Here is a 27090-nt window from a genome sequence, read left to right as displayed (position 1 = left end):
TAGAGGACAAAAGACAAGCGGCTGAGCCGGAAGAGCAGCTGGCTTGGTCGAGTGGCCGGACGCGTGTCGCCGCCGCCATGCAGGTACTAGCGATAGTGTCGCTGTGGCTGGTGCATCATTGGGTACGCAAACGGCCGCTTTGGTGACGTCTCGGGCACGGAGTTGCGGGGCAGCGGACGCGCTGACTGGTGTCTGGCCGCGCGCCTGGGAAGCCATATCGATTCAGACCCCTGCTAGGTCCACTGATGTTTTCTTAGTGTCGCCTTGATTTGACGACGACGCAAGCAACATGTGGAGATGCAGTCGCAATGCAAATCTCGAGATAATTCCCGCGCCGCGCACTGTTGTTGCCGTGGAAATAATTCCTAATGAATGCTTCCACTGCACCGCGGTTGGTGGTGCAGGTCGGTACATCAATGATGTTCACGCAGCTCGTATCTTACTCAATTTAGTAGGCGGGAGGAGCAATCAATACTCGCCTATTCCAGACTCCCAATCAGGGTGTCGTCGTGCCACACTTGTTATGCAAGGGTTTGACTTTGATGTTTGGTCTTGTGCTGAAACTACCTCCTTACCACAGTGTGCGCGTAAGACTGTGGCGAAGCACCAGTAGTGCGGATATCTAATATCGTGAAGGCACTAGTCTTTTCCAACCCCAACGCCAGCCGAAATGCATCAAACAGGTCGAGAAGAACTGAAAAAGGCCGCAGTCGACCAAACCTAAAAAACATGGCCAGACCACAGCTTACTCCTCGGCCATCGTCATGTCCTCGAAGTCGTCCAGAAGTTGCTCCATTGGTATCGCCAGGCCTGCGTCGTCCTCGTCCACGTCGCTCTCCTCCACTTCCATAGCATCCGCGTTCTGCTGTTGCTGTTGCTGTTGCTGCTGCTGCTTGTAGAGTTGCATACCAGCACGCAGCTCAGAATCCTCCTCGACATCCCGCAGGAACAGTTCAAAGTCACGCTCCATCTTCTCCTGATCCTGTTTCCTCGGTAGCATCTCCGACTCCTCCCTGGCCATGCGCTTGAGCCGCCAGTTGCGCTTCGACTTGGCCTTTTGGCTGCGTGTGTAGTGCTTCTTGACGAGGACGACATCGGGTATTGTTGAGGCTAATTTGGAGTCTTCCAGTTTGTCAAAGAGCTCGTTGTTGAAGTTTGTGCCCGTCATGTGATAGCCCAGCACAGAGTCACCCACGTGCAGGATACCACCAAGATGGGTGCGCGTGTAGTACGTGCTGTCGTTGGAGCCCATGTCGCTCGCCCTTGCTACCGTCGCCTCGGCGAGGAAGTTGCGTCCTTTTTGTTGTCCCAAAGGCTCGATGTCCAGCACGATGAACTCTACAAGCTCTTGCACGTCCGCAAGGGAGCGGAAAGGCGTCCGCCAATAGACGCCAGTGTCCACTTCGGCTGTCTGGAGGGTCGCAGGGTCCATCAGATTTATTGACGTTCCGATCTTGTGACAAAGTGTGAGCGGCGAGATGTTACCAATCTTTCGCGCAAGAGGTATGGGAAGGACGACGAGATCGTCTTTGCACTGGTTGCTGTTAGTGTGGTTGATATATAGGCGGACAGACAACTTACGATTGGGACGATTTCTGCCGAGTAGGAGAATTTGAAGCTCTTGGTCGAAGTGTGAATGTCCATGCTGATGAGCTCCTGGCTCTTCTTCACGTTGGCCGGCACCACTGCTTTCAAAAAGTCCACGAATCCCTCAGCATGATTTCGCTGCGCAAAGAAAAAGTCTATGCCGTCGTGCATCTCCTTGATGTTGATGGCATCCTTGTGCGCGCCGTGCTTGAGAATAGCTTGCTCTAGGTACAAAAACGTCCTCTTGTGTGGCACCTTTTGTCGCACCTGCACGCACGCTCGCCAGGTGTTGTGTGTATAGCTCTTTTGGCAATCGGGGCACTGGTGGTAATTTTGCGTGAATTCCACCTCGAAGCTCTGCTGCATAATGGCACCATCTCCCAGGTCCGACTGCACCGTGATCTTGACTTTTATACGCCTCGAGTGAGGTTCCGTCCATATGAAGCTCGCGTCGATGATGCGCAGCTTGTTCAGTCCTCGCAGCTTCCGTAGGCAGAGCGCAAGAAGTTCTCGAGATTCGGGCTGGGCGACGACCCAAGAGTTGGGCGGAGAGAGCCACCGGTCGCAATCACGGCACATGTGGAGGGTGGCTTCGCGCTGGATGCCGCCGGTGACATCGGTCTTGAGCTTGATGCAATCGTAGCAGAAAGCGCCGGCGGACTGGGTGCCATCGATGGGAGCGCCGCAGTCTGCGCAGAGGACGGTTGCTGCGCTTTTGGCTGCGGGCGTGAACGAGAGCGGGGTGTCAATCTCCATGGCGGCAACGGGTTGCGGGAGCGATGAAGGAAGAGAATAGCAGAGGCTGTCCTCTGGGAAAGAGGGAAGAGGGAGTGGCGAGTATAATTACACCCAGCAGTGTTGTTGATGAGTCGGCGGACGCGGGCAAATATTCTTGGGCCGCTTTGAAATGATGCCCCGCCACTCAAGAAATTCGTGCCCTCCACACCTTATCGCTATCAGCACGTGCTCAGCCCTGTGCATCAAGATCGGCATTTACCATCGCCGACCAAAAGTTGTGCAGCACCAACATTCGAGGCGCAACAATTGCCATCACTCCAACCCAGCAGCGCCATGTCGCTATCAAGAGCCGTCTCATCCACTTTGAGGTGTACCGCATGCTCTAAGCCAATTGCGCGAGCTTGGCCTAGAACTCCAGCTACCACCACGCTTCGCGCCTCCTGGTCCGCACAGCGCCCGATTAGCTCCACGACAAGACGCTGCGCAGACAGAAACGATCCAGCCGTAGAAGACCCCGAATTCGCTTTCCTCGAAGATGCTGCGACCAAAAACTCAAGGACGCCTAGCGCTCCTCAATCGACTGCCGAAGAACAGATAGAGACTGCATCGTCCCCATCGCCTCCTGCACCCCTGGAAGAAGTAGAAGAAGACCTGCTTTCCGAAGAAGCAATAGAAGAAGCAGAATTCGATGCAGCTTTCGACCTACCACCACTTCCCCAGGTCAAGCCTCTTCCCCGGGTCGAGCCATCACAGCCTACGCTGCCTTGGTACCTCCAAAACCGCCCAGCTCCCGAGCCAACACAAGCTGCCATCATTCCCGAGCTTCCACCCAATCCGCCCCCATTACTACCAACCCTTTTAGAATACGTCGCGAACACGGCAGGTATGGATGACCTTTTGATCTACGACCTGCGTCATCTCGATCCGCCTGCCGCTCTCGGCTCGTCTCTCATAATGATTATTTGCACCGCTCGCTCAGAGAAACATCTCCACGTCTCCGCGGACCGCTTCTGCCGTTACCTCCGCCGCGAACATCACCTACGGGCCAATGCTGCCGGTTTGCTCGGCCGCAATGAGCTGAAGATCAAATTAAGGAGGAAAGCGAAGAGGATGAAGATGCTGGCTAATGTGGGCGGCCAGGAGCCAGAAGGCAACCTTGATGATGGCATCAGGACTGGCTGGATATGCTGCACCGTCGGAAAGATACAGGCGCATCCTGAGGACAAGGCCTTCGTCGGTGCGCGGGGAGAGGGAGAGGGCTTCGTTGGGTTCAACGACGTGAAGCCTGGCGTCAACGTCGTTGTTCAAATGTTCACGGAAGAGAAGAGGGCCGAGATCGATCTCGAGAACCTATGGAACGGTGTTCTGAAAACGCATGCTAGGAACGAAGGAAAAGCGGACGAAATGATTAAGGCGCTTGATGAGGATGTGCAAGAGGCAGATCTAGAGGCCGAGGTCGCTGAGGAAGAGAAGATCGCAGCCGAAGAGAAGAAGGCAGAGCCTGAGCCGGTCTCTAGGCCTGCTCCGACAACGACACCGACACCGACACCAACGCACACCTTTACTAGACCACGGTCAACTGTCGGTGACGTGTTCCCAGATGTTGACAGCTTTGGAAATCGTCAACAGTTGAGGCGGCTGCATACTGTAGGACTACGAGTGTAACATCAACAGACATATACCCATTGTAAAACATGTACAACACATAGACCATTATCTGACGCAAAACCAATCATATCCCTGGGGTATTACCAGCTGCCACTCCCACCACCAAACTCCTCTCATGCCTTTCATATAAAAGGTAGACCAAGCTCTATGTGATCTTGCAGTTCAAACTCACACCTGCCAAGCCCAACCCTACTCCTCCCTGCCCACTCAGCCTCCACTAAAGACTCGCACCCCCCACCGCCGCCTTCCCATGCTCACACGTATAACACACTTTCCCATCCGCCCCTCCTATCCTCATAACCCCGTCGTCTGCGCAAGCCTCTTCCCCATGTGAACCACCCTGTTCTCAATCCACACTTTCGTCCCAACAGGCGCAGGACGCAGATAAGTGCAATTTAGCGTCCGACTAACATGGCCTAGTAAAACATCAGTGTCTCAGAACTGCTTTTCCATAAATGAATGAGAAGTCCACTCACCCGTATCCCAAAACCCCTCCGTGGAAGCAGCCATAAGCGCCGTGCTAGTCGTGATATCGAAGATTAAAGCTACGGCGCCGCCGTGTAGGTTGCCGGTCATGTTGCAGAGTTCGGGCGTGACTTCGAAACTGAAGACTGTGCGGGCGGCATGGGGGTCTTGGGGGTGGGGTTGAAAGTTACGGATTTGAGGTGCAGGATTTGGGATATGTGGGCGTCGTGGCCTGTGTAGCCTTCTGCGGTGGCGGTTTGACTGACGCGAAGCTACCCAGGTGATGGGGTTAACGTGAGTAATGTGCTGGTGGGTTGGGTATGGTACGTACCCATTGCTGGACTCTTTCGAGGGGGGAACCTGATTTTGGGAGGCTGTATCGAGGTTTTGATTCCCCCATTTTGTATGGAATCAATAGGAGTTGTCAAGGAAGGAATGTTGGTCAACGTTACTGAGATGGGATGCGATGTTGGAGCGATGATGTACCTCGGTTCCAGGCGGACGCGCTTACTCGTTGCGGCTAATGCGCGTGCGCTAGTTGTGACCGCCCCGGTTGGTCACTTTGTACATCAACACGACAATTCCGTCTCGGCTCATCAGGTATTTGCTCGAGGTGATCCAATTGTATTGCTGCAGCTTTTGACTCTGTTGCTGGAAGACGTGGCATACTCTCTGCCAGTATTACAAGCATGTGACGAAGGGGAGCAAACCACTTCGGATATATCCCAACACGACCTCAAGCAATGCCTTCATGGCTCTTGGCTTTCAGTTTCCACGCCACTTCTCCACTTCCTACTTTCCCTTGCACCAACACACTCTTGAAACATCCGATCAACCTGACTTACGTTTCTTCCTTTCATCTCGGGCACAACCAACCAAGTAGCTCCCGCCGCAAGCACACAGCAGCCCGTAAAGACAAACCCCGTCTTCGCCTTCAGATCTGCAGCATCAGGATTGTACAAGTACGGGAGCACAAAGTTGGTAAATATCGCGGAAACGTAGGCCGAAATGCCTCCAATTGCTTGCGAAGGCGCGCGAAGACGCAGCGCAGAAGCTTCTGACATGATGGCATAGGACGCCGGCCACACTCCCAGACCGCACACGGTGATGATCAGCATGAGGAATGCAGCAGTGAGCCATGGGGTGAACCCTTGTACAGTCACGCAGCCGACGACACCCATGGCGGTCCAGATAGCTGCGGCTAGGAGCAGTGTGGAGATGGTGAGGCGGCGTCGACCGACGTGAGAAAGCGTCCACGTAGAACCTAGATTCGCAATGGTTCCAACCACAATGCCGACGATGAGCATCATCAGGCTGTATGTGGACGACATACCGACCTGTTGTAGGAAGTAGGAGGACGAAGTCAGCAGGGGTAGACCGAAGAGCGGAGGAAGCAGATTTGCAAAGATGACGATGAGCGAGCGTCGGCGGTTGGTCCCTTGGAAGCATTTTTTGTAGGTGATGCTACCTGCAGTACGCTCTTCTTCTGCAATGGCTGCTCGAAGCTTCTCAAGCATGTCTTCAACATCATTTTTCGGAGCGAAGAGTTGAGCGAGTGATGCGCGAGCAGCATCCATCTTCTTTTCTCGGACGAGGTAGGCAGGGCTCTCCGGAAGCAAGAATGCCATTGCGAAAGGCGCGATGGAAAAGGCCCATTGTGCGCCAAACGCAATGAGATATCCCGTCTCGTTCTTGATTTGATTGACGCCGAAGATGACGAGGGCCCCGATTAGCTGACCGAGTCTCAGTATACGTATTAGCAACTGCATTGACGATCTAGGAGGGCGTTACTCACAGGTTAAAAGCCGGAAATATTGCCATAGCAGCACCCCTCAAACACGTCGGCGCCGTCTCACTCACCCACGTCAACGTCACCATCTTGATCAACGCGAGCGCAAAGCCCTGCACGATCTTTCCAGCCAGGAAAACGCCCCTCCTCCCATTGACGCTTGGTGCTTTGTACGCCAACATCTCGACCAGGACACTCAACGCTGTGATGACACTCGCAATCAGCAAGCATCTCTTCCTCCCAATCTTATCCTGCAGACGACCTGCCGTGACGGCGCCGAATAGTTGTCCAACGCAAGGCATCGCTTGCCAAAGAGATAGCCACAATGCTGGTATGATCCATTTCTCTTCATTGTCCTCTATTCTGTCGAACTCGCCGAAATCGCGGAGGAAGGGGTCTACAGCGGTTATGCTGCCTACCACGACGAGGTCGTAGCCCCAGAGTATGATGACCGTTGCCAGGCCGAGGACGTAGTAGACGTATTTGGGGTATTGTCGGAGTGCGGCTTTGAGAGAAAGCTCGTTATAAGGATCGGAATTGTGAGGAGCTGCGCTGTCGAACCGCTCCACTTTGTTATGCTGGTCGGATTTTTCGGTGTCGTTGGCGTGTGCCATTGTAGGTCGAGAAGGTAGTCGGATCCTTGGATTTCACAGACGAGTGGAAGTTGGTACGCAAAGTGGTCGAGCTGTTGAACTACGCCAGAGACTTAACAAAAAGTGCCTAAGGTACAAGAAATGGTGTTTCGTCGAGTTCTTCGAACACGGTTTGCGAGAGAACAGAGCTGCGTCGTTACAATGGCCCGCTCCCGATGAACCTTTCGCATCGATGTTCTATATAGTGCCTCTCATGAGTGATCTTCAGCATCGCCATACTGCCCCCCACAGCCTCCTGTAATGCCCAGGTGTTGCAAGGCGTATGGCCCTCAGCTCTCTCAACGTCCCTCGGCATTGGCACTCTCCAAACATGCCTGCGATAGGCTTTCTTCCCCACATCTCAACGGCTGCGGCTCACACTACGGTCCCAGAGACATGGACTTGATCTGTGAGATGAAAGTGCTCGGAAGGGTTCCTCGAGTTGTTTGAACAACAGCCAATCAGATCGGACCAGAGCTGAAGCGAGGTTCGCGTGAGAAACCGAGGATCGCTCGTGCATGTTTTTACATCCCCAATCGACAAAGCTTGCGACGTCCTACTTGGACAAGCTCTCGACTGAACAGCATCACCTCTCACACGGATCACCTCTCAGATACCTGGTCTGCTACGATTAATACTACAACATACTACAGATTAACGGACAGCCTCGTCGACTGTCGCCCTACCTTATATAAAGGAGTGGTGCCCTACAATACACCCAACGAAGTCTAAAGAGATTCGAATGGAATAGTGCTCTTTTGGATTACAACAAAAAGCCGCCGCAGTGCTCAGCGGCGAGTCACGTGACTACAAAACACCCGACGCTATACAGGAACCTAATTCATCACTTCAGGAATATCGAAACTCAGAGAATCTGTCCCAAGCTATAAAGACACGCTGGCAAGCTAGTATAAGCACAGAATGGACACTACCTAGGTAGGGGAGACTAAAGATATCGCGGCCGTGACACAGACGGTAGAGCGCCTTCACGAGCCTCGACATAGTAGCAAGGGAAAACATAAGGCTCTGTATACGGGACTCTGACAGGATTGGCAGTTTGAGCAAGGTTCAAAAAAAGGTAGGTACCTTGCCGCACGGGGCCTGCTGATTCGTTCAGCGAAGCGTCGGCTCTTCGCCAAACCTCTGCATCCGGGCATAGCTGAAAAACTGCGGCTGAAACCGAGTAGGAATCAATCAATCAATCGACTGACCGTACCCCAGTCTGGACGAATGTGATAGAGGGTGGTGACCCCCCTGCACGTTCGCCTCGAATACGATGCTCCGGCTGATGCCAGGACCTGCCCCGCATCTGCCACACAAGCGCAGGATAATGTCAACCTCCAGTCTCGCTAGCATCGATAATCGAGCCTTTGAACTGTATTCCTAGTTTCTATGCTCTCTGGCGCTGGTTTGCACAAGCAATGCCATATCGAAATCGAAATCTTCCGAGTCGCTACACAAGGCGTAACCGCGGCGGAAGCTCGTCGTCCTTGGACCTGTGGGGTTATGTTTCCCTGATTGTGCTTGGTTCAGTTCTTGTCACAGTCGTTATCTCACCTTTTCTTCGCTTCTTGCCCACCAAAGCCGCGGGCATTATCGTGTTAATATGTCTCGCACCAGCAATGGTAGGCCTATTTGTTGGTGCGGTTGTCTTTTATGGTGTCATTGCTATTGCCATCGTGTGGGGCATAATTACGAACTTTCCTAGGATCTTGGAGTGGATGCTCGAGGCGGTCGTTATGGTTGTAGCCGGACTTTGCTATTCGATTTATGGAGTCTGGATCGCCGCGGCTTTGCTCCTCTGGCTTATGTACACGCTTTTCGTCTACCGCACGCCTCCGCTATTCGATTTATGGAGTCTGGATCGCCGCGGCTTTGCTCCTCTGGCTTATGTACACGCTTTTCGTCTACCGCACGCCTCCATTCAGCTATTTCTGGATTCGATGGACCTTTCAGGCAAGAAGATCTGGCTGGGAATCCGCAAAGAAGTGGGGGGAATCAAGTCAGGCATTGCAGCAGTCGGATGAGCTGTACCCAACTAGCCGCCGATCGAACCCCGTTAAACGTATGACGAGTCAGCTTTGCGAACAATGTTTCCAGACCGTTACGAATTCTGGGTTGCTCTCTGGATCCTTCTATCTTTCCACGCCGCGCGAAGAATGGAACACATGGTCTATCCGTGTTAAAGGTGTAGACCTAGCTGCACCAAATGAATTTTGCCACTTGTGCTCTCTTCTGTGGTATTCCATACCATTGGAAAAAAGACAAAAGATCACCGAGAGTGCCTTGATCGGTACCAATGGCGAATCTGAAGGTTTGCGCATCAAAATATACGAGGCTCATGGTCCTCGCTGGTACGAGGAGTATTACCGCTACGTGCAGCCATACCAGGAAGGTGATGGTAGTGAATGCGAAGCACTTTGCGACAGCTTGCTTGTTGAAAGAGGTAATACTGAACCCGCGTGCGACCCTGTGGCGCATGATGCTAATCCAAGTAGAGACTCTGCGTGAAGATATAAGGCTCAGCGCATCTGTGGAAATACCGTCCTGGACGGGTTCTGATGTCAGCTTGGGCCTTGCTAAGAGCTGGATCACAGAATGCGATAAGCACGGAGAAACTTGCCAAAGTCAAAGATCATCTGACGAAGACTCTTATCTTCCAGCCAGACTCCTCTACGTTGGCGACCCGATGTCCAGTGCACTTCGTATTGAAAATCCTTCTTCTAGCGCTATATATATGAGTGACCCAAGGTACCTTGCTCTGAGCCACTGTTGGGGGGAGAACGGTATACCTATCTCGCAAAAGCTTACCCAAGATAAATTAAAAGATTGGGCCGAATGCATCGAGGAAGACAATCTACCGCTCAATTTTAAGGATGCCATCGTATTTACTCGCTGGATCGGAGTGAATTACATGTGGATTGACTCTCTTTGCATAGTCCAAGATGATGCGGGCGATTGGGAGCGCGAATCGAAAAAGATGTGGAAGGTATACGCACATGCATACTGCACCATCTCATCCACCGGCTCCGCGGACGCAAATGGAGGCTGCTTCCATGAAAGAAGCCCCCTCCAGCAATTCCCATGTCAGTTGCGCTATTCTAAGCGAGCAGCTATATCGATCCGAGCCAAAGCTGACACATACAACGCGAAATCATTCACCTCCGAGGTTGACCAGGGTCCGCTTAGCGAGCGGGCATGGGCTTTTCAGGAGAGGCTGCTTTCACGACGAATTGTACACTTTGGCGCGAAGTTCTTGTTCTTCGAATGTGGGACCCAATTCGCGTCTGAGGTCTTCACTCAAGCTGTGAAGCATGTTCCTACTCAGGATGCCGATTCAACGGAGGCCCGCATAGCAGAAGCAATTGGTGGAAAGCGTCGGGATAAACGGGCAGCTGAACTCGTTGAGTCACAGTACGGCCCTGTCACAAGTTTTCGCACCGCTCTCGTAACGTTGCGCGAGGGCACATTCACCAAGCTAAGTATCGAACAAGAGCTCAAGCTGCACAAGTGCTGGTTTGAACTTGTAGCCAAATACACCGCCGCCAAGCTGAGAATGGAGTCCGATCGGATGATAGCCATTCTGGGTATCGCGCAATATATCCAAGGTGAGGCAAAGCGTACGCAGCATTTGCATGGCCTATGGCAGCGCCATCTGCTTCTGGACTTACTTTGGTGCCTTGAGTCAAGTCCAACCACAAGGATCACTCCTCGTACACCTTCTTGGTCGTGGGGATCTGTCAACGGGGAAATAAGTCAGCGACTAAGTCCCTATCCCTTTACAGATAAGTGCAAGCGGACTCGTCTCGTCAAAGTTGCTGAAGCATTGACTGGAGAGACAAGGATACTTAGTGGGCCCTTGGTGGAGTTACTCGAGGACGGGGCGATGTATCTCAATTGCCCTATACTCCCAGTACGCGATCAAGAGCTCGCCCCAGATAATCTCGCGAAACTTAAACTGCATTTGGACTCACCGGTAGACAAGGCCAAGAAGGTCTCTGCCGGGTTTTTACCCGACGTTAAGCAAATTGGCCCACCATCGGCTCTTGTTTGTGCAGAGGTCTTGAGGGTAGAAGTCCTCGAGGGAACAGTTCTAGACAGAATACATTCAGTATGGAGCGAGGGAATAGTTTTGAGGAGCTTGGATAGCGCTCACTCAGGAGTAGAATCTATGGATTTCGAAAGAGTTGGAAGATTTTGGGTGGAATGGCCGAGGATCAATGGAGCCTCGAATTGCGAGGCACGCATCGAAAACCGCGCATCGATATCCGAAAAGAAGGATCGCAGAGAGGTCAGGATCTTCTAGTCAATGGAGAAGGCTATCAGATTCACTGAGTCTGCTGAGATTAGGGTGGCGTCCAAGCCATATTGAGCTTGATTACGAACCTGTTGAGCCGGAAATACAAGAAAATGAGGATCTTGACAGAGGAAGCGTCAACCGTGCCCGAGGATATATGCGCCATTCCCTCGATCGGATATAGACGTCCAGGCGCATGATGTCAACAGTCAGGACTTACCCGATCTGACGCTTGCGGGAATCGTCTCGGTAAAGTTGACGGCCGCGTTCGCAAGGCAACTACAACTGTTTTGATGATCATGTCTACCTGCCTTATGTCATTCAGCGGAGAGCTTCTCGTGGGCAGCATCGACCATTTCGTGGACCATTCGCTCGTCCCCACTACCATGAGGAGCCTCATCATCTTATCAGTGGTAGGCAACGCCTCTGAACTCATCTTTGGCAGCATGATTGCCTACCGCAAGCAGATGAACCTCACTTTTGCTGCGTGCATGGTGAGCGTGATACAAATGGCTCTTCTTGTTGCGCCGCTTGTCGTGCTCTCAGGCTGGACCATTCGCTGACAGATAAGCTCGGATTTTAGCCTTTTCGAAGGCATCACCCTTGTCGCGAGTACAATGCTGTTCTTTTCACTCGTTTTTAGCGACAAGTGCAGTACCAGAAAGGGCGCTTCTCTTCTTTGCAGGCTACACAAACATCAGGTCTGTAAAGAGGCTTGATACTTCTATGGCTACTGATCAACCGACCAGGCTGACAACTTACTTCATCATCAGTATGTAGGATTATTAGATGCACCCTGCGTGTAGATCCACTCAACTATTAAAGGTCACATCTGAGGCAATCTGTAGTGAAAAATTATGTATAGGATGCCTTGCCCTGTAATATTGGGTCCACACATTGGCTTAATAAAAGTTCATAAATTTGTCGGAGAGACATTTTATGCTCGCGATGTCACAATCAGACCCAGACAAATGAAAGTATGGATCTGTTCATGGCATTGTAGGGTCAACAATATCACGGTGTTTACTAAGACGCTAGTACCCGAAAGGTCCTAAACGTGACTTGAAGTCGTGTGCGGCTAATACAGGTTCGCTAGGCCTTCCTGTAGCTCTGACTGGTTGAACACTATTCAAATGGCGGAAATAAGTTACAACGGCTTACTTTACGCCCCATCGACTAGGCCACGCGAGGTATGCCGCAGCCAAAAGCGACATCAGGCCGTGCTGATTAATGGGGGCTAAAATCGGTGCTCTTGAAGGTTATCAGTCGCACCTTTCTGCGACTGACCCTTCTGACTGAGATCCGAGATAGCCTTGTAAATATATTTCTTCGACATATTCGGAGCACCCCTTGACCGCAACCGACAAGGAGGTTTGCCCAGATCGATAAGATGGCTCCGCAGCTCGCGCAGCCCACTATAGAGGAGCTGGATGCTGCCAAATTGATTGCCGGTCCCTTTTCGCAGTTCAATGACTCTGTCATCTTCGAATATCTCGAGCCACCAGCCTCGCTCAACGCAACGTACGCTTGAGCCTGCACATGCTCTACTAATCGTCCTCCTATCACAGAAAGCTAACGCAGATATAGGGTATTGATCCGTGCCACGTACGTCAATCCAGCTGTCAGCGCGCTCAACAAGACTGGAACGAAGCATCCCCAGTCGCCACCGCTTCATATCCATTTTGATCAATGGGAGTCATTCTTGATGGCCAAAGGCAAGATATGCACGACGTCTACGTACGAGGCGAAAGAAGCGACTCACTCGAGAGGGGACGCTGTCCATCATATAGCGCCTTATATGCCGTAAGTAATTCCGTGCTTGTGCTAGTATGACTCTTTTCACAAGACGATCACCAACATACGCAGGCACTCCTTCCACCCGTGCGCAGATGCGACGGAAGATTCGACCATGTACATGTGGGCGCACCCTGAGGCTGTGCCCGATCCGATGGACCGACTCTTCTTCCAGTCATTGCTTGGCTTCCTCAGCGACGTGCACGAGAAGAAAGCATCAATGAGTATATTGCAGATCATGGTGAACCAGTCAGTGATACCTCAGCCTCATCCACAACCGAAGTGGAGATTACGATCTGCTAACATTGGTACAACCAGACATGCGAGTGCGTCGGCAATGGTGATGTTCCCTCGCGCATGGTTCCTAGGTCCGCTGCGATGGTGGATACCGTAAGTGTCTTCCTCCCATTTACTTTTGACAAAATCGTGCAGAAAAACTGTCACGTAAACCTTGAGACACGCTAATCCTGTCTCCATAGATGGCAGTTCCAGGGCCTTATAGCGGCAGTGGGTCGATGGTGCGGGTACAAAGGGCTGATCGAGAACTACATTTCGCCGGAAGAATGGCAGAACTACCTCCACAGTAAGAGGACCTGAGCCTGCAGGCACCGACGTCGTCTTTGCAATATATTCCAGATTACCATAATTCACAACCATGGTTTTAGGTAGCATGTTCAATTATGACTATTCTGCAGCTTGACAATGGTGTAATTGCCATGCATCGCGAGGTAACCAGACCGACCTAACGTATGGAAGCGTAGCGGCCGCGAAATTGATGGCTAAAATACTAGTGACATTTCTGTTGAATGCAGGTTCAAATCAAGACCAGAAACAGCTCCTCGTTTGACACAGCTATTTGGCGAAGAAAAGCCTGTCCGACATTTTCACTGTCCGGTAATCCTATACAAAAGAGTTCCGTGTCCAAAAGCATCATATCCTCCTGAATTCGGTCCATAATCACCACCGCCACCTTCAACATTTGCAGTCAAGTTGCGGTTGACGTAGTTGCGATAGCCTTGAGACCACGATGCATTGAGCCCACGGACGTCATTGTAATGTGCAAAAATAGCCTCATACCCAGGCCGCACCGCGAAGCGCGATTTTTCAGAAACTACTGGAAGGACACCTTCCCAGCTACGGTAGGGAACATAAGGCACTGAGTGGTTGGTGTTGAACTTCGCCGTATACTCCGCACTACGATGCCATATTAGGACTCACTTCTACTCGTCCTCCGAAATAGCGAGTCATAGGAGGGGGCAAGAGCACGTACCCATTGAGGATTTGATTCCTAAAGGCCCCATACAAATCGATGCCTTGATTGCCTCCCTGTTGGCCAATAACGCCCAAGAGTGCTACACAAAGTGTAGCGTGGCCCTGATCTCTGCCGCTTTCTTGAATCTCCATCAAAGTCTTCTTGCTCCCTGACTCGGTGAAATTCGCGATGGAAAAGTAAGGCAGTGCTCCGTTGACAACGATACTTGGATCCGGCAGTCCATTCAAGAAAAGGTCGACAGCCCAATTGTACATGGTGGAGTTGTCAGTGTAGATACCTATTGCCATGAGAGAAGCGATATTGCACAAATCCCAATTCGCATAGTAGAAATCAGGCTTGCCGTTGTGTTCGGTGAGAAAGAGATAGTTGTTGGGAACAAAAACGGTCGTGAGCATCTTCGCAAAAACATCTTGGTCGTCCTTATGCCAGCCTGGATAGATGCGTAACAGCTCGGCAGCATTGGCGAATTGATAACCATACAGGCCAGCAGCAAGCATCCGATCTTCATTTCCGTTGATCGATGTCAACGTGCTGCCCCAAGCATTCAAGATCTTGACCGCAGCGTCGGCGAATGTCGTGTTGGTGGTGATCAGCCAACGCAACGTGAGCTGGTACGCCGAGTGTGCGTCACGGTAAGCGTAGCCGTAGTTTTGGGTGAGGTTGGTGCTAGGATCTGGGGCTCCTCGAACGAGGACGGTTTGAGGGGTCGGCTTCCAGGTCGCTTGGGCTAGAGTACCAGTTGACAAGTGTTGATAGGCGGTATACCAGGGCTCATCTTTGTTATTCACCCGCAGCTTGATTCTCTCGATATCGGTGGAGGAGTGGAGTGCACCCGGATGGACAAAGTTGACCACTCTGTGGTTCTCATGTTCGTAGGAAGACGGATGATGTACCACTGCGCTAGCTAACGCAATGCTGAACAGTATAGAGCTCAGCGAAAAGAAGCGCATGGCTCAAAGCACAATTTTGATGATGGTATTGAATGCAGCTTGTGAGCATCATGTTGCACTCTTATATCTTTTCTCACATATTAAAATTCAAGATATCACCACTGTAGGAAATTGATACTTTTACCCCACACTTTCTGTGCATACTTTCTCCGCTCCCGAGATTGCGGAGTGTGTGGAGCATGGCGAATGTTTGCCGTGAGGCCCAAGAAAGGCGGACGGAGCGCGGCCCGGGACATGCCCCGGAGCCCGCTCACCAGAACGAGTACGAGATCGCTCCCTGAACCCCGCCTTCTCGCATGTTATGGTTGCAAACACGCGTCTTGATAGAGTTCTTTAGGACATATCTCGGACTGTCATGCGGAGAATGTGCCGGAACGACGGCCATTTTCCAAGCTCCCAGTGTGATGCTGAAAGCTTCGTGGCGACCTCAATTTCGTAAAAGTCATTGCGCTTCACATAAATCTTCGAGTTACTGTAGTATATAATCTCGCGTTTCACGAAGATCTCGGAGCCTAGGCCAAACGACAACCACCATGTCTACGAAAGCACTCGAATGCGGTGCTGATACACCGAACCACACCGAGAAGGATCTCGCTGCCACTAAGGGTGCTATCCTGCACTCAGAATCGGTTGACGGAGAGACCTTGCGATACACCACTGGGCCGCCAGTCGAAATCGACAAGGCCACCAACAGACGCCTCTTTTGGAAGATCAATCGCCGGATCCTGGTCATTCAGCTGGTCACGTACTTTTGCCAAGCGCTTGACAAGGGAACTCTAAATTTTGCATCGATAATGGGCATTAAGAAAGACGCAAACTTAGTCGGACAGGAAGTTAGTAATCTTTGACTATGGAGCGTCCGAAACCCACTGACTCTTCTCGTAGTATCAATGGCTCGGTACAATCTTATACATTGGCATTCTTTGTGGCGAATGGCCTCAGAACTATCTACTTCAGAGACTTCCCCTAGCTAAAATGCTCTCCATTAACGTCTTCATATGGGGAGCTATCGTCGCATGCTCGGCTGCATCTACTAACTTTGCATCCCTCATGGCGGTCCGCTTCTTCCTAGGATTTTTCGAGAGTTGCATTCAGCCAGCTATGATGTTACTGTAGGTGCCTGCATGCTATCGGAGGCGCTCCCACTAACAACCATGAAGAACATCTATGTGGTATACTCGGGAGGAACAATCACTTTTAAATTCTCTGTGGTATTGCATGTCTGGGGTGCAACTGATGGTGAGAGTCTGAATGCTTCAGGAGGACATGCACTGACTACTGCAGGTTGGTGGACTCCTGGCATTTGGCGTGTCGCACTTTACAAATGGACCCATCAAGAGCTGGCAGCTCCTATTCCTCATCCTCGGTCTCGCAACATGCGTTTGGTCCTTCGCCATAAGTTATTTTCTGCCTGACAGTCCAATGGCAGCCAAATGCTACTCGGAGGATGAGAAGCGCATGTTCATCGAGCGTGTCCGGCACAACGAAACGGGTATCAGGAACAAAGAGTACAAGAAATACCAGGTCAAGGAGGCCTTCACTGACCCCTTTGTGTGGTGCTGCGTTTTGCTAATCACAGTCGCCAATCTGATTATTGGTGGTCTCGGTGTGTTCTCTAACCTTATCATTCGCGAGTTTGGGTTTTCACTCCTACAGACTCAGCTGCTCAACATTGCTCAGGGAGCTTGGTTGATCATTGTAATGATCGGATCTGCACAAGCTTGTCAAAAGTCGGGTCAAAATTGTCTTATGATGGTCGTAGGTCATTCACTTGTTGATTTGTGGGCCACTTGACTGACGCGATTCAGCTCTGGACTCTGCCCGCCATTGCCGGAACGATAGTTATCCTCATCGTCAAACCAACTCCAAAGAACTCCGGGGGAATGCTCATTGCGTTCTATTGTACCCAATTCTTCTGTGCGCAAGGGAACATGATCATTTCCCTCATCACACGCAACATTGCCGGACAAACCAAAAAGGGCATGACTATGACCCTGGTCTTCGTTGGGTGGTCCGTCGGCAACCTTATCGCACCTCAGATCTTTCAAGAGAAAGATGCACCAAGGTATCTCAGTGGGTTTATTGTACATATTGCCATTTATGGGGCATACATTGGGCTGGTACTTGTGACGCGCTTCGTCTTGATGGCGAAGAACCGCCGCAAAGAAGGTGCTGTGAGCGAGGTTTCGCACGAGCTTGCCTTTGAAGACTTGACAGATACGGAGAACCCGAATTTCCGTTACGTTTATTAGGAAGGTTGCAAGAGAAGAATAGCGATGATAGGCTAAATAGCAAAGGAAGTATGCCAGCTATCAGTCGAGGATTGGAAAGATCGCGGCGATGATAAGGTCTTGTTAGTGAACATGTAGTGACTCGATGTTTTTCTAGGTAGATCACCTGCTTAAATACGTTATTAATATGCATTCTAATTCTAGAGAACGTTTGGCCACTTCCATTTGGATGTAGCTAACCGCCTCGATGGTAAAGCTGTGACTAATCTAAGTATCAAAGTCAGTTCCGTGCTGCGAATGCCGGGTAGTCCATGAAATTTCGAGAGACATGTTACTGCGCTGTTCATAGAACATGGAAACTCCCAGCACTTCGACAATTACATCCCCAGATCTTCCTTTCGCTATAGGCTAGTATGCGCTTATCTCCGGGATGAGAACCGGCTCTTGTACTGTGGATTCTTTGATCAAGCCGGCAGCATTATATGGGTCAGAATCTTGTTCAGGACAAATACCACCTCTGGAGACCCGATTTACGAGATCGCGCGTTGGAAAGAACATGTGAACCATACGAAGTGAGCTTTAGGGCTTACCTAGTCTCGGAACAATTGGTATTTGTGCTGCGATAGCGAGCCGTGGCTGATCTTCTTAGCGCTTTCTGCCCGGCCCGTCACCTTTCCCGCACTCCGTTGCCTTTTCCGCAAGATTCGGGCGAAACCCCCGCTCTTCCCAGACATAGAGTAATGAGTCGAAAAGGCCCATCAAGAAAGCAGTAACCACGTTCTTTCCCTCCTTGACTTTGTTTTCATCGAGTTATAAGCGACCCCTTCGTGTTTTCTTTTATGCAAATCATGACCAGTATGGTAGATTCGACTGCGTTACATCACGCGAAACACTTTTGTGTTGAAAACGACATCGTAGAGGGAGAATCTCTCAGCAGCCCTTTTTCAAATGCACCGATTGAGCAGAGATCTGTAGATGCGGTACGTGTTGAAAATATATACACGATCATCAGTCTCATTCACTAAGATGGCGAAGAACTCACAAGGCGTCCCAGTCAGCGGCCTGGAAGAACCAGGTGCACATCATGAGAAGGAATTAATACGAGAGTGTTCTGAAGATGGACTCCTCAAGTTGTACACACCATCTGTGGAGGCGAAGATTTGGGGCATTGCGGCTAAAGGCTTGGGACTATCGTCACCACCGACATTGTATCCAGAGTACACCATGCCTGGCGGCTCTCACTACATCTATCGGAAAGCGGACTTCTGGACATCTGGGTTCTTTCCTGGCAGCTTATATCGGTTGTTGGAAAGAAGGAGGAAATATTCACATGTTCTCAGTGAAGCGAAATATCCTTCACAAGGTGGCCCGCACCTTTTGAGCATCGAGTAAGCTTTATTTTGGACTCCGATCAAATAGCCCGCTGACATCTCTGCAAAGATACGCATGCAAGTATTGGACGGAAAGTCTACATTCAAACGCGCTGCTCAGCACCACGCATGACCTCGGATTCATGATCATGCCCTGGGCAAAAGTGGCTTACGAATTGGGGCACGATCTCCGTGCCTTGGAGACTATCAAGTGCGCAGCGAATACTTTGTTTTCCCGATACAGCAATAAGATGGGTTGCATCAGATCGTGGGACACTTGCGTGACAAAGGAGTACAGCTTTCACTATCTGGATTCTGACTTCATGGTCATCATTGTAAGTGCAGGAGTACTAGTGATGGTATTGCACATATTGACGAGCCATTAGGATAATATGATGAATCTAGATCTGTTATTCTATGCAGCTTCGAAAACGGGCAACAATGAGATGTTTTCCGCAGCAGTCCAGCATGCTCGTACGACATGTCGGACCCACCTACGGTCCGATGGTTCGACAACACATTTGGTAGTGTTGGACCCAGAATCTGGCGAGATAAAACATCGCCTCACGAACCAAGGTTATTCGCACTCATCTTGCTGGTCCCGCGGTCAAGCATGGGCGATAGCAGGGTTTGCGGAGACGTATCACTGGACAAAGGACGAGGAATTCTTACGCACAAGCCAACGGGCCGCCGATTACTTCCTTAAGCGCTTGCCAGAGAATGGTATCGTCCCTTGGGATTTTGATGCGTTGGAGCTTGAAGGCTTATCTCAGCCGTCTGACTCTAGTGCAGCCATTATTGCGGCGTATGGTATGCTGTTGATCCACCAAGGCCTTGTTGATCTTGGGCAACCCTCAGATTACCTGGCGGCAACGCTGAAGATTACTCAAACGATATGTGCTCATCACATGAGTTCTGCAGCCTCCTGGGACACAAGTGAGGTGGATATAGACACTGTTGAGTGGGGGCATGTAAAGAAAACCATGCAGAAGGTGAACATGGGCGCCGGGGACACAATCCTAACAGGTGCAACGATCAATAACTTCAAACATGCACCAAGAAGATGGGCCAACCACGGCCTCGTCTACGCTGACTATTACTTTATACTAGTTGGAAACAAGTTGCTGGAAATGGGTATCGATCCCTATGGTCTTCTTGTCAAGTAAAAAATATCCAGTACTGAGAGACTTAGCTACACATTGTTTCAAGACCACATCACACCATTTGTTGATTGCGAGAAGGTGGAAACTCGTTGATCGGGAAGGAATGGATAGTCGAGAAAAGAAGCTAGGTCTTCCAAGGCCGAATCGCCGGCAAAGACAGTCCTCGATGGAGATGTGCCGGGAATATTAGATTCGCTTATATCGGTGTGCGTAAATCCTGGTTGTTTCGTCGACTCTCGGTTGGGGGATGGCATAGCGGTCTGAATTCTGCTTGACGGCTGTGCCTGGAAAGCAAGAGGTAAAGGAGGGAAAGCTAAGGTAATGCTGTCGGGCGTCTCGCCCTGATCTGCTGCCACAGGGAGCACTTCGCCGAACGTCCCCAGTGGATGCGATCCCGAGCAGGATGCGTCTAGGGGATTCTCCATCGAAGGCAAGGAATATTCAGCACCTTCAACTTCAAGTTCGGGCGGGTTTTCAGAGTAAGCTGCTTGCCGAAGATCCAGCGTTTGTAGCCCCGATTGCCTCGCGCGAAGGAGCCGCAAAGCGAATTTCGAAGCCAAGTTGCTTCTTGACGTACAATACTCTCCATTCCAGCGATGCGCCATCACTTTGAGGCTTTGAACAAGACTGTCAAAGGCGGGAGGTAAAATGATCTCGTAGTAAAACGAGTGCGCAAGTAGCATACGACCACATATGAAAAGACAGAATGCAAATTGTGGATTTGTCAAACATTGCATGTTGCGGAGGAATTCTTCGGCGATGATTGACACTTCAACACTCGCTGCCATGCAAGTCTCAGCACTTGAGCTAGCTGGCAACTTGATTGGTAGTGACTGCCAGTCTGACGATGGATAAGCTATACCTTGATGCAAAAGTACCACGGCAGTGTTGTGTGTAATGTGGGCTAAAGTCAAATTTGGATCCATATTTCCATCTGCATTTAGAGCGCATGCTTCACGCCAACGCTCCGGCAAGTAGATTTTCCATCTGTGCAATGTCAATCATGGAGTCTAGGGATCAAGCATCGATGGCTTACTGAACCAAGCGCAGGTCCAATTGTTTGAACCTCATGAGCCAGATCTGAACGTCGTGCGCTTTGGCTACATCCACCGCCTGTTGCAGGAAGAACGAGGTAACAAGGCTCAGACTTTCGGTGGCTTCAATGCAATATGCAAACCCGCCTAGGGAGGCTTGGTCAGCTGTCTCCAGTCGTGCACTAGGCAGCGTATTTGCCGTAGTACCTGGGGGGTCTGATACGCCAAAAAATGGCGTTGGCGTAATTAGGGGATTTCCTTCCTCCCATAAAGCTCCTTCGCACGGCAATCGCCTTTTCACATCAGCGCTGGTGAGACAAACGTTCCAACCTGTTGCAATACTGCAGAAGCGATCCATAAGAAAGACGTTCCAGAAGACGCGACGTCGTTCTTCAGCTTCGCTCCAAGTTCGACATGGCCGCAGAAATGCCATGCGTTTTACCAGCGCATGTCTGTCTCTTTTTGTGATGGCTTCTGCCTCGTCTGCCTTGTCCTCAATACTCAACTGCAGTTGCTCAACAGTTCTCGCCATGCTGCCGACGATAGACCATGCTGACGGGCCGCGACCACTCCCTATGGTATCAAAAGCGCAGATAATGAGAGCCTGGAGACCCTCGACAGAGAACGATTCCATGCTTTGTAGTATGACAGCTTGACGGTTGGCTGTGGCCAGCCTCGATCGCGTTTCGAAGTCACCAAGCCGTGGGTCGTGACAGAAGCGAATGCAAGTGGCTATGATGGCACGCAGAATGATCTCTAGCTTCTTCCGCTCAACTTGAATCCCCATCTTTTCTCGAAATTGTCGGACGTGAAGTATGGGAATCCAAGGATGTATGTGGACAAAGTAAAGTTCGACCAAAGAGTCCACGAGCTCTGAAGGTGGTGTATCCCCGATCCCAGTCGTGCCCTGTCGTGACACAGGCGATACGACGCGATCATCAAGGGAGGGTCTTTGTCTCTTATTTGCGACTGATGCCTCGCTATCCTCACTGCAGCGCTTGCGACCAAGACCTTCCAGTTGATTCTTCAAGTGCTGAGCTTGACCGTAAAGCGTGTGAGCTTCCGCCGAGGAAGGTATGCCTTGGCCATTGGTTGTTTGGAGATGGTCCCAGAGCTGTTGCCACATAATGCCTTGCCCAAGAAACATGTTTTCCAATGCATCTAAGCGGTGATTGATCCGATCGATTGCGCCAGCCTTCATTCCTGGTCTTCCCTTTTCCTTATCGTATACGCAAGTCAATTCGGCTTTTATGCATTGTGTACAAGGTATTTGTCGTGAACACTTTGATTTTCTCGTGCGGCACGGTTGGCACGCTGGACCAGAGCCTTTGTCTTTCTTTGCATGATTGTTTTCAGTGTCGGATAATTCAGGACCTAGGAGATCGCAATCATCCATCGAGGCGAGATTGATACTTCTTTGAGCGGACGAAGTGACCCCGTGGATGCAACCCTGCGTGTTGTGCTCCACAGAGAATGGGGCTTACCGATTTCGGTAAAGTGGCGGGGTCCGGAAGAAGTGCGGAGAAAGATTCCGGGGCCTCGAACGTGACCTCCTTCCCGCTGCGCTCCAACCGGACCAGATGCCGTCGTCATGCACTCGATTACACGACGACAACGTCAAAAGGTCTCGCCGTCCTCAAGGTATGTACATTGAGGGACGATATGTCAAGGGTATTCACGACCTTCAACCTTGTCGTAATAGTAAAGGTATGGTACAGATGCATCGATTGTTCTGGACTCTAGCTGAGTTGTTCTACGCACTGCTCCAACACCTGAAGGTGCCAGCGCTGCAATCTCATGTGCGCTGAGATTCTTACCCTTAGGATCCACAATCACTATCTACCAGCTCGAATGTAACGTTTCTTACGTGCTCATTGGCGAATAAGGGCACAAAGTCTGACACCATATACCAACTTGGCTTTTGCATATCATCGTGAATCATCTTACCATCGATCTTGAGGTTTTGAAACGTGACGTTTTCGACTATTCTGCTCAAATCAAAACCAAGGATCTGAGACGGGTTCACTATTTTTGACCTGTCAAGACTGAATTCAATGTTTCGAAATGTCACATTGCTTATCCCGCGACCAGGTGCCGTCGTCCACATGGCATTCCTCATGACCCGAATGTTGAAGAGCTGACCTTTGGTAATACTCTCCACTCTGACATCCTCAACGAGGACATCTCGTATTAGGTTCTCATCAGCAGCGTTGATTGCAATGCACCCTTGGTACCACATCTGGTTCTCACAATGATCCAGAATATCTATATCGCTGATGTGTATGTTGCTGAAGGTTTCCGGGTCGTTGGGATTGCCGTGTGTCCCAATTTGGATGGGGTGGGCGATATCCGGTAACAATGTACAACTCCGGACGCGAATGTCTTGCGTATCACCGTAGTAGTCCCAGCGATGGCCATAGATAGCGATGGTGTCATCAGAGTTCCGCAGGAAGCAATTTTCGATGAGGATGTTTCGGCAACAGAAAAGGTCGATGCCGTCACCATTGCCGTGGGACGAGAAAGAGCGATAACGATCGATGTGGATGTCTTGTCCCTGGCCAATGGGAAGACTAAATCCAAATGAGCGGAGAGAAGTCACTCTCTGCACTAGGATCTTCTGTGATCGTTCGATGAGAATAGCCCCACCGGCCAATTCCCTGGGCATGAGAGATTTAGAGGCGTCGTAGTTTCCTCGACATATGAAGCCAGGGCCTTTTATGGTTGAATCTTCTACACCAGCAAAGACAACTTGTGCTGTGAGGAAAGCACCGCTAGCGAGATATATCGTTGTATTCGAAGGGACGATCAATGTCCCATCAGATATTTTCTCAGTGGCGGAGCTGTTGTTGACGCCGGGGCCAAAGTACCACACGCCTTCCGCTTCGCCCTCTGGATCCCCCGCTTCGATGGTGTTCACAAGCAAATGCAAGGCTTGCCACTTGTCTCCATTGATCTCGAGCATGATGTCAAGAGCTCGGTCGAGTGTAAAGCTGATTACGTTGTCCTCCACGGTGCAAGCAACGCCGAGTGAGACAGGATGAATGGTTGCTATCTTGACGTCCGCAAGGTTGTAATGTGCTTTGAATTGCAGGGATCTCCCAGCCTTTACACTCAAGGATGCGACACTGATCGGGTATGTATCGAACTGATTTCCGGCGATATTGACGTTTGCGACCTTTGTTGTGTACGCTGTGACAGGGATCCATGCGCCGTCGCCTTCACCATCAAGGTCGACATCGTGAGCTAGAATTCTGAAACTTTCGTCAAATGTAATGCCGTCTGGAATGGGACCACGGTCAGCCACTTGAAAATTCGCCATTATGGAGTTCGTCAGGATGTTAAACGTGAACGAACAAGTAGTAATATAGTTGGATCGAACGCAATGAGTCGGGCATACAAAAGCATGGAAGTTCAGACGCGAGGGATACGCGAGCGTCGGGGTCCGGTCCGGGACTTGCGCCACCCAGCTGGTCCAACTCTTACGTGTCTCAAACAGCGGAAGCTGGCTAAAGAGCATGGAGTGGCTTCTGAACTTCGTTGAATATTGGAGAACTGTCCAACGCTTGTGGTACAACTGTGATTGCTCCCCGCTTAACCTTGAAGTTACGATATGCCTAGAGACAATATTAATTCTGGGTCTCGGCATGCCATACGAAGCACCGCATCTACCGTTTCATCTCTATACTAGAAAACACATTCTACTTCTATCACACCTAGCGCAAGATTTCACGGGCTTCACGTGTTGCTGTGGTAGCTGGAGGCTAGAGGTGTGGAACAGGATGTGCTGAGGTCGCAGGTAGCCTAACACTCTCGTGCATCTACTTTCGACCAAAAGCTTGCCATTCTAATTCATGAGATTTTAAGACAATCATAAGCTTAAAAACAATCAGAGCATGAATAGTAACATTGTTCCAATGCTAGATTGTCCGGGCGTGGGGACGGAGTTAATGCTTCTGATCTCCGAGACATTGCATCACAACCGGATTTAAATCAATCGGATAAAATTAATTCTAGATGCACAGGGAGAAACGATTTATGGATGGTGTTATCGAGTTGTTTGGGAATGGCTTAGCGCTACGGCATGAAAAGTGTACCTAAGCGACTCCTGGAAAGATGCGGGGTACGTAAGTCTCGTACGACACTGGAGGTTATCCTCATGAGCAGAGCATGACCTCAAACTTCTCTTGCTAAGGAAGGACCAAGTGCTGTCTTTCAACAACGGCGTCCGTGGCAAAACTCGAAGCTACTCTCGACATGCGTATTCGGCAAGGCCCAGCAACACCCGAAAGAGATGTAGACGCACCAGTTCCGTCCCCACTCGAGAGGATAGTCTTTTCGAATTTCTCCAAGGAACAGATCCTGACAGAACGATGGACAGCCGGCGTGCGACAAACTGCAGCTTACCTCTCAGTGGACCTTGCCATGCTAGGACGCGTTGATATGGCCACCAGGATCCAAGAGCTTCTGCACAATCCTGCCTACATACCAAAAGGCATGTACGACGGGGCAGCCAACTATTGGCCATGCTTGAACTTTGCTTGGGAAGCAGCACATATCCAAGGACCCAATATGGACGATGAGGAAGCGTTGCAGAAGAGACAAGAAGATGAAGTGTTGTATGTGGAAAAGCAGTGTTTTGAGGCCCCTCCAAATGACAAACATCAGATCGAAGTAGAGAATGATCTGAGACGGATTTTCCATGAGGGGATCGATAGCTTTGATGAGGATGAAGTCGTGGCGACGATGACAAAACTCTCAGATATGTGCACGCCAGGATCTTTTCAAGGTCGCGCCGTGCGAGCCAGGGCGATCGACTACCTGATGCGCAAAGGAAGAAGACAGGAGGCGGAGAACATGCTAGGTCTAGCCACTCAGGCTATCCAGAATAGCGCCTACAAGTTGCATAACGAGATGCCTAAGCTGCGGTACGCGTGGAGGCTGCTGGTTACAGGTGTACTTCGTGATCAACTCGGAATCGACAACAGAGAGCTCGAAGAGAAAGGTGGACAGGCGATTCACACCATTCAGCAACGATTGCGTGATGGTCCAATTCGCCCGCTAGCACTGGAACCTATGGAAGAACTCGCCGGCATAGTTGAAGCTAAGTTTGGATACAAGATTCGCAACCCGCCCGTTAATGATGAGGACATCGCGGGTGCGGAGGCTCGTCTTGATGTTCCGCTTCCCAGAGATCTCAAAGCTTTTCTTCACACTTCAAACGGATTTTCTCGCGACGAAGTGGTCGTAATCAACAGCATATCTGCCCTCAAGTGGCAGCCCCCACTCATTCCAGAGTACCAGCTCAGCCTCCTGCCAGGCGTTGACGCTTACAAGGGCCCAGATATTGAATACGTCGCGCTTGATCGCGTAATATCACTCTCTGGTTATAGTCGTTTGGGAAATGAATATGTGTACTTGATCGAGCCACATTTCGTGAACGAAGCGCGAACGCGATTACGCGACTACTATGAGAATCAAGCACAGCCTGAGATGAGAACCATTATGGACAAGTGTGTGAAAGACTATTTTGGTGGCTGGGACGAGTTACAGCAGCTGGACTGGGGTATCACGCGGTTCAGGAAGTACGACTGTGATTTCGTTCCGGGGTTCCATATATTTCTGGAGGACCTGGCAGTGCGACCAGTAGAGCTATAAGCTTATAAGACTGCCTTAGGATAGCCAACTGATCTGTTCGGCCTCTATATCCCTTCTCGGAAGACGACACAGTGTATCTGAAGTTTTGACTCAATATCTCACTGGCCCAGTGCGTATGTACGCGATTATCATCTACCAACACACTAACGAAGCTCAGTACCCACTACCATTAGTACCACGTGTAGTTCAAATGCTCGCCCGTTTGCGAAGCATGCTGCGTCAGTAAGGTAACGAGCTCAGTACGCTAAAACTTAATGCACTGACTTTTTAGATGATACAAGCAAAGCTAAGCGGTAACCCTCACCACAGATAAAATTTCACCCTCCGCCCTCGTCGTCTGCAGGAACATGCCCAACGCCATGTTCTCCAAATCTCACCTCAGCGCCGACTCACTAGCCCCCACTCTGGCGTTACTACCAGTGCGACTAAAGAACTCAGCAATTG

General features: G+C 50.6%; 9 protein-coding genes across 9 annotated transcripts; 5 read left to right on the top strand and 4 right to left on the bottom strand.

Moving 5' to 3' along the window:
• Positions 1–745: 745 nt before the first annotated feature.
• NMD3 (ribosome-binding protein) lies at positions 746–2343 on the bottom strand (the record flags this gene model as incomplete). Its single annotated transcript, XM_056216656.1, has 2 exons — positions 746–1534; positions 1582–2343. 2 exons carry the CDS (start codon positions 2341–2343, stop codon positions 746–748), a joined length of 1551 nt encoding a protein of 516 aa, XP_056070903.1.
• A 315-nt stretch (positions 2344–2658) lies between these two features.
• Positions 2659–3990, top strand: ATP25 (ATPase synthesis protein 25 mitochondrial; the record flags this gene model as incomplete). The annotated part of the gene is made up of 1 exon (XM_056216655.1): positions 2659–3990. The coding sequence occupies one exon, from the start codon at positions 2659–2661 to the stop codon at positions 3988–3990; it is 1332 nt and encodes a 443-aa protein (XP_056070902.1).
• A 1217-nt stretch (positions 3991–5207) lies between these two features.
• N0V89_007894 (uncharacterized protein) lies at positions 5208–6861 on the bottom strand (the record flags this gene model as incomplete). The annotated part of the gene is made up of 2 exons (XM_056216654.1): positions 5208–6201; positions 6254–6861. The coding sequence occupies 2 exons, from the start codon at positions 6859–6861 to the stop codon at positions 5208–5210; spliced, it is 1602 nt and encodes a 533-aa protein (XP_056070901.1).
• A 5705-nt stretch (positions 6862–12566) lies between these two features.
• On the top strand, positions 12567–13567 carry N0V89_007893 (uncharacterized protein; the record flags this gene model as incomplete). Its single annotated transcript, XM_056216653.1, has 4 exons — positions 12567–12697; positions 12764–12979; positions 13043–13223; positions 13457–13567. 4 exons carry the CDS (start codon positions 12567–12569, stop codon positions 13565–13567), a joined length of 639 nt encoding a protein of 212 aa, XP_056070900.1.
• A 597-nt stretch (positions 13568–14164) lies between these two features.
• On the bottom strand, positions 14165–15193 carry N0V89_007892 (uncharacterized protein; the record flags this gene model as incomplete). Its single annotated transcript, XM_056216652.1, has 1 exon — positions 14165–15193. The coding sequence occupies one exon, from the start codon at positions 15191–15193 to the stop codon at positions 14165–14167; it is 1029 nt and encodes a 342-aa protein (XP_056070899.1).
• Positions 15194–15726: 533 nt separating this feature from the next.
• N0V89_007891 (uncharacterized protein) lies at positions 15727–16987 on the top strand (the record flags this gene model as incomplete). Its single annotated transcript, XM_056216651.1, has 2 exons — positions 15727–16026; positions 16478–16987. 2 exons carry the CDS (start codon positions 15727–15729, stop codon positions 16985–16987), a joined length of 810 nt encoding a protein of 269 aa, XP_056070898.1.
• Positions 16988–19045: 2058 nt separating this feature from the next.
• N0V89_007890 (uncharacterized protein) lies at positions 19046–19960 on the top strand (the record flags this gene model as incomplete). Its single annotated transcript, XM_056216650.1, has 2 exons — positions 19046–19129; positions 19181–19960. The coding sequence occupies 2 exons, from the start codon at positions 19046–19048 to the stop codon at positions 19958–19960; spliced, it is 864 nt and encodes a 287-aa protein (XP_056070897.1).
• A 2850-nt stretch (positions 19961–22810) lies between these two features.
• N0V89_007889 (uncharacterized protein) lies at positions 22811–24310 on the bottom strand (the record flags this gene model as incomplete). The annotated part of the gene is made up of 1 exon (XM_056216649.1): positions 22811–24310. One exon carries the CDS (start codon positions 24308–24310, stop codon positions 22811–22813), a length of 1500 nt encoding a protein of 499 aa, XP_056070896.1.
• Positions 24311–25245: 935 nt separating this feature from the next.
• On the top strand, positions 25246–26646 carry N0V89_007888 (uncharacterized protein; the record flags this gene model as incomplete). The annotated part of the gene is made up of 1 exon (XM_056216648.1): positions 25246–26646. One exon carries the CDS (start codon positions 25246–25248, stop codon positions 26644–26646), a length of 1401 nt encoding a protein of 466 aa, XP_056070895.1.
• Between the last annotated feature and the right edge of the window lie 444 nt (positions 26647–27090).

The sequence above is a fragment of the Didymosphaeria variabile genome (assembly GCF_027946475.1).
Source record: "Didymosphaeria variabile strain IMI 356815 chromosome Unknown scaffold_5, whole genome shotgun sequence".
Lineage (NCBI taxonomy): Eukaryota > Fungi > Ascomycota > Dothideomycetes > Pleosporales > Didymosphaeriaceae > Didymosphaeria > Didymosphaeria variabile.
This window is presented reverse-complemented; position numbering and strand designations above follow the sequence as displayed.